The 7,035-nt window shown below is 38.1% G+C and overlaps 1 protein-coding gene across 1 annotated transcript; it reads left to right on the forward strand.

Annotated features, from left to right (window-relative positions):
• Positions 1-301: 301 nt before the first annotated feature.
• LOC145537548 (heat shock transcription factor, Y-linked-like) lies at positions 302-2,184 on the forward strand. The gene is made up of 2 exons (XM_081568250.1): positions 302-947; positions 1,379-2,184. Exons 1-2 carry the CDS (start codon positions 435-437, stop codon positions 2,108-2,110), a joined length of 1,245 nt encoding a protein of 414 aa, XP_081424376.1. The 5' UTR covers positions 302-434; the 3' UTR covers positions 2,111-2,184.
• Positions 2,185-7,035: the final 4,851 nt, after the last annotated feature.

The following is a 7,035-nucleotide window of genomic DNA, read 5'->3' on the forward strand; positions in this document are numbered from 1 at the left end:
CATGTTTGGTTTGGTAACAGTCCTGAATGTTAAGAATATGTGTATAGAAGGGTGATCAATCACTTTTATTTCAGGAACCAAGTAGACTTATTGATGTGATTTTTCTGTGTAAAAATTCTTTAGCAATGACATTTTGCAGGTTTCATGTTTTTGGTTACTGTTTATGCAAGCAGCCTTTATTTTAAGTTGATGTAGAAGTAAACACTGGTTGAACATTGCCCTTCAATTGCTAGAAGACCAGTGACTTTATGATGTCAGAGCTACTCTTCAATTGCTAGGAGACCAGTGACTTTGTGATGTCACAGCTTTTGACTTTGAGAGCCATGCTGATGGTCTTGAGAGTTTATCTCTGTACGCCAGACAAGCAGCACTTGAATTTGGAGTGTGTAAAGTCAGACAAATGAGAAAAGTATCTGAAGAAAGATCTCTCTGAGATGGCACACATTCCTTCAGAAATTCAAGATGTGCCTCGTAAAGATGTATCAAGTGGTTCCAAAACCTCCATTGGATCGTCTTCGTGTGATTACACACTTACTGGGGACTCAGTTTTGAGATCTATGATTGAAGAATATGCTTTTCAGGCTTTGTCTAAGGAAGCTGGGATAAAAAGGCCACACTACACATTTTCTGTCTCTGAAAGAAATGAGTTGAATGATTTTCTTTCCCTCACTTTTCCACAAAAACTCTGGACTATAGTTGAAAGTGATCAGTTTGAATCTATTTGGTGGGATGAGAGTGGCACTTCTATAGTGATCAACGAAGAACTCTTCAAGAAAGAAGTCTTGGAAAGAAAGGCCCCTTTCAGAATATTTGAAACTGATAGTATGAAAAGTTTAGTTAGCCAGCTTAAACTTTATGGGTTTAGTAAAAAGCGACAAACTTTTCAAAGATCTGCTTCACTCCCTGACTTTCTGGAAGAAGAAAACAATGTCTCTGTTTTGAGCAAGGTAATCCAAAATTTCCACTTACTGTCAATATGTAAGATTAAATCATGTGACTTAGAAAGCATGTTCACATATGTAGCTAAAACCGAATTTAAAATTGAGATAGCAAACTGTTGAACACGTTTTATTTTTTGAAGTTGAGAACAGCTGGAGGTTAAAATATTTGATACTTAATACACTCTCCTAGCAACTTGAAATCAGATACATGTCCTCAAGCTACTTTAAGTGGTATTTACTGTATATATACAACATATTTTTTAGTTGAGGAGCATACTTGTTTCTAACATGTAAGGTGTTAAAACTACTAATGGAGGTGTTGTCTTTGATTCTATTTAATTGGCATCATTAAAGGAATACATTTTTATAGTTTAACTTTGCTTGTCAGTTTTACCTTCGTTTATAAAAAACTAAATAATTGTATCCTTTGATTTTAGTTACAGATCTACCATAATCCAAATTTCAAAAGAGGCTATCCCCAACTTTTAGGAAGAATGAAAAGAAGAGTTGGGATTAGCAATGTGTTTCCGAAACCTTCACTAGTTCCAGATTACGAGAAGAAGCATGTTAAAGCAAGGGTCAACATAGATGATCGTAACTCTGGTTTTCATGCTCAAACTAGTGGAGAGAGTCCATTTTCAGCTTCCACCAGTTTAAGTGTGCCTTTCCCACAAAAGACTTATACCAGCCAGATAGTCCCTAAAACAAGCGCCCTATTTCCACGTGACTTTCCTTCCCCATCAATATCAGTTAGACAAAGAGAACAGAACGTGGTAGATCAACCTGCTGTTTTAAACCAGTTGAGCATTTTTAATTGGCACTTCCATAGCACCTACACTCAAGCAAATGGCCACGTTGAGGACTTTGCTACTACCGATACATCTACTTCTCAGAACCACATCGTATCTCCATTATGGAGCAGTTCTTTTGGACTGATGGTGGAGCCTTCTACATTTCCAGACAGGTATAGCGATATGTCAGCCCATGACAGTCCTCTTCCTAACCAGCAACAGAGAGGCAACTCAAGGTCCCCAGTGCCAACGATCGCTTATACACCCACCTCCTCTCTTTCAAGTCAATTCATCAACGATATTCCTTATGTGAAAACCATGCTAATTAAAACTGACCTATCAAATAAGTATCAGCTTATGGAACCTAATGAAGATTAAAATTTACGTTGGGAGATGTCAACAAATACCTACAATTCTTGTATTTGAACAATAAAGTTACACGTTCCTCTGCACAGTTTTGTTTTCTATTTTGAAACAATGAAGAGTAAATTAAGGCTTTATTTCAATGTCTGGCTATTTCTCTGCACTCTTTTATAAACTCTTCAGTTCAAGAAAACATCCGTTAGGCATCCTAGGTAAATGGCACCTAGCCTATTGTTTCTAAGCAAGAAAATGAGAACAAAGGGAAAAGAGGTAATGGATGTAAAGTGATTTGGGAAATCATCCCTGCTGAAATGAATGGGTGTCTAAATGAGGATGGTACGGGTGAAGGAACACATACAAATAAAATCACAACAAGTGCACCTACACAGTACGAACCTTAGTGCATTCACAGTTACATGATATTCTATTACGTATCGGGAGAGTCTTAAGATAGAGAAGGAAATGGTGCCCCGCTCCAGTATTCTTGCCTGGAGAATTCCGTGGAAAGGGGCTCCTGGTGGGCTGCTGTCCATAGGGTCGCACAGAGTTGCACACAACTGAAGTGACTTAGCAGCAGCAGAGTCTTAAGACATTAGACAGGAGATTGTCTTCATTCTAGAAATTCATTTCATACTTGAAAATATAAATATTGTAGCATGTCCAAAATTAGGAGAACCGTTATACCATCACTGTGATACCAACGATTACAGGACATAATCAGTGACTGGACCATGGCCAGCACAAGATAGGTATTTTACAAGTGGTACTGTATAGGGTCATTTTAGCTCTGCTCTCCTTAAGGCGTACCTTTATTTCCTGCCACCATGATTCCACCCTATATTTCCTAATGCATATTTAGATTTTGCTTATCTGTTCTCTCAGAGACAAAATAAATTCCTCTGGTGATTGCAGCACCTCAGGATGGTTAACAAGTTCTTTGAAGACATGATATTTGTTTTCCGTAGTAGTTTCAGTACCATTCTCTTACACCGTGCTTCTGGAGCTACAATCACACACACTGCTTTCAGATGTGCTAAGCCCCTTCTTACAACTTTGCCTCAACTCTTTCTTGGGGTTGGAAGGAACCTCTGTTCGCCCTCCTACCAAGGTGAGCACGGATATCAGGTCTTCAATGTGTTTGGGGTCTACCCTCTTTTCTTTGTGTATCTTTCACATCAGCTAAAACGTGTACTTACTGAATTATCAACAAGGAAATGTAACCACGAATCAAATGCTATATACATTACTCAACAACATCCTATAACCTGCACTATTATCATAATTGACCTTTCCTACTTACTGAGAATCTTTTCCCGGTTGATAAATATATATCTTATATGTTCATGAATGTCAAATGTGGGAATTCAAATTATAAAATGATTGCTGCTCTCATGAAGTTTACAGTCTATAAGAACCCATACTAGTCATGTTGTTTCAGGCCCCAGTTCCCTAAAATTCAGTAGTAGTTATAGAGATATTTATGAAAAAAACAAACAAACAAAAAAGAATCATTCATTTTAATTCTCTAGAAAAGTCATGGAGTAAGGAGGGATCAAAATCAATGGCTGATCCTTCACATAGTTCACAATGAAAGAAGATGAGCAGAGTGTCTGCCAGTTGGACCCCCCAGACTGTCATGAACACTACCTAGAAATCTTGGCAATCTCCACTTTGTGGCCATTTCTTTAGACAGTAGTAGCAATATCAAGTCATGGCCCTGTTTTGGTATGGTAACCCACATAGGACAACACCAAGTTAAGTTCACCGTTCTCATGTTTGGGGCTAATGCAGAGTGAAAGCTGTGGGCTATTTGTGTAGATAAGGGAGGTGTCCAAACAGCACACGCTTTTTCTTTCACTGAAAACTTTCATTAAATTTGGCTGAGAACACTATACTTTAGAGAGGTAAGCATTTTGCAGCAATTGTAAGAGTTATTGAAATCAGTGTCCTTAGTTATCCTTTCAAGCGCAAAGTCCAATGGTCTGGTTTTCGATTTCAGGCATCTTACTATGGAGCCAAATTTGCATGCTTTGAGAAATAGCACCTTAAAAGCAATCACATCTTCTATTTCATTGCCGTGTACTGATTATTCCTGCTCACTCCCTTTGATCTTCTTTTCCTGTTCTGCTTTGAGGGGCAGGTCCTTCTCAAAAAGAATAGGATTAATTCGCTTAGTGCTCTGTGGTAACTTGGAAAAGGCATGGATAAGGACATGCAATATATTATGTGGGAAAGCTACTGTTTTTGTTCCCTCCTGAAAACATAGTATTAAATTGTACCTCAATTGTCCTACCACGGGAAGCCTGGTTACATGATGCATTACCTTGGTGATCAATTCCCATATGGCTTTAACATATCAGTACCTTTAATTCTCAAAAGCTTATAGAGAAAGTATCTCAATACAGTAGGGAAATATTATACATGAGTTCAGTGTTCTTTCCCGTACTTATTTATTTTATAATTTGTGCCTAAAATAGTAAAAGTGAGAACAAAAATTCAAGTGAGTTAACGCAGTGAGTTAAACACAGAAGATTGAGACAAGAAGTAGAAAAATTGATGGGAGAAGATCAGAGGATGAAATTGGGTGCTTATAATGGAACAAGCAACTGTGTAACTGCAGGGCCTAAATAGCTCAATATGACTTCACTACAAATTATTTTCATTTTAGCAAATCACAGAATAGTCTTACATGCAAAGTATTTTAAGATCCCATGGAATGCACAACAAAGGTATATCTTTTAAAGCATTCTGATTTAAAATGTCGCTAGAGACATATCATTCAAGTAGAAAATGATTTCCAAAATTAAGCCTAGAGACAAGTATCAGAGAAACTTTGGGAAGTTCATAGGTGTCCTCCAGTGAGTCCTTGGGTTTTCTTTTCTTTTTGTAATTGTGTTTAAGCATACAAGATCGTGACTGTGCTTGCGTGTGTGTGCATCAGATTAAGAATGTGTTAGTGAGTGTATGTCTGGGCTCTCTTTTGGACTTTTATGTTAGAAATTTCAGCTGAAGAAACAGTTCATTCAAGCTACCAATGGTATTTTTCACAGAACTGGAACAAATCATCTCACAATTTGTATGGAAATATAAGAAACCTCGAATAGCCAAAGCAATCTTGAGGAAGAAGAATGGAACTGGAGGAATCAACCTGCCTGACTTCAGGCTCTACTACAAAGCCACAGTCATCAAGACAGCATGGTACTGGCACAAAGATAGAAATATAGATCAATGGAACAAAATAGAAAGCCCAGAGATAAACCCACGCACCTATGGACACCTTATCTTCGACAAAGGAGGCAAGAATATACAATGGAGAAAAGACAATCTCTTTAACAAGTGGTGCTGGGAAAACTGGTCAACCACTTGTAAAAGAATGAAACTAGAACACTTCCTAACACCGTACACAAAAATAAACTCAAAATGGATTAAAGATCTAAACATAAGACCAGAAACAATAAAACTCCTAGAGGAAAACATAGGCAAAACACTCTCCGACATAAATCACAGCAGGATCCTCCATGACCCACCTCCCAGAATATTGGAAATAAAAGCAAAAATAAACAAATGGGACCTAATTAAAATTAAAAGCTTTTGCACAACAAAGGAAACTATAAACAAGGTGAAAAGACAGCCTTCAGAATGGGAGAAAATAATAGCAAACAAAGCAACAGACAAACAATTAATATCAAAAATATACAAGCAACTTCAGCAGCTGAATTCCAGAAAAATAAACGACCCAATCAAAAAATGGGCCAAAGAACTCAACAGACATTTCTCCAAAGAAGACATACAGATGGCTAACAAACACATGAAAAGATGCTCAACATCACTCATTATTAGAGAAATGCAAATCAAAACCACAATGAGGTATCATTTCACACCAGTCAGAATGGCTGCTATCCAAAAGTTTACAAGCAATAAATGCTGGAGAGGGTGTGGAGAAAAGGGAACCCTCTTACACTGTTGGTGGGAATGCAAACTAGTACAGCCACTATGGAGAACAGTGTGGAGATTCCTTAAAAAACTGGGAATAGAACTGCCATATGACCCAGCAATCCCACTGCTGGGCATATACACCCAGGAAACGAGAATTGAAAGGGACGCGTGTACCCCAATGTTCATCGCAGCACTGTTTACAATAGCCAGGACATGGAAGCAACATAGATGTCCATCAGCAGACGAATGGATAAGGAAGCTGTGGTACATATACACAATGGAATATTACTCAGCCATTAAAAAAAATACATTTGAATCGGTTCTACTGAGATGGATGAAACTGGAGCCCATTATACAGAGTGAAGTAAGCCAGAAAGAAAAACAACAATACAGTATACTAATGCATATATATGGAATATGAAAGATGGTAACGATAACCCTATATGCGAGACAGAATAAGAGACACAGATGCATGGAACAATTTTATGGACTCTGAGGGAGAAGGTGAGGGTGGGACGTTCTGGGAGAATAGCATTGAAACATGTATATTATCATATGTGAAACAGAACACCATTCCATGTTCGATGCATGTGACAAGGGCTCAGGGCCGGGGCAATGGGATGATCCAGAAGGATGGAATGGGGAGGGAGGTGGGTGGGGGGTCCAGGAAGGGGAACACATGTAAACCCATGGCTGATTCATGTCAATGTATGGCAAAAACTATTACAATATTGTAAAGTAATTAGCCCCCAACTAAAATAAATAAATTTATAAAAAAAAAAAACAAAAAACAAAAAACAAAAATACAGCCAGGCACAAATTAAACTGCCCATTCAAAACTCTTCTTTCTCTTTTCAAAGTGCAAGACAAACGGATGCGTCAAAGGTTGAAAGCATTTCAATAATAACCAAGCTACTCCGCCCAAACATAGTTAAAAACTATGGTACTCTCCCAATCAACCCAGCAAAAGATGAGTGGGACCTTAGGTATCTATGATGTCTGGC

Source organism: Giraffa tippelskirchi, chromosome Y (genome assembly GCF_054371585.1).
Source record: "Giraffa tippelskirchi isolate mGirTip1 chromosome Y, T2T-mGirTip1v1.2.pri, whole genome shotgun sequence".
Classification (NCBI taxonomy): domain Eukaryota; kingdom Metazoa; phylum Chordata; class Mammalia; order Artiodactyla; family Giraffidae; genus Giraffa; species Giraffa tippelskirchi.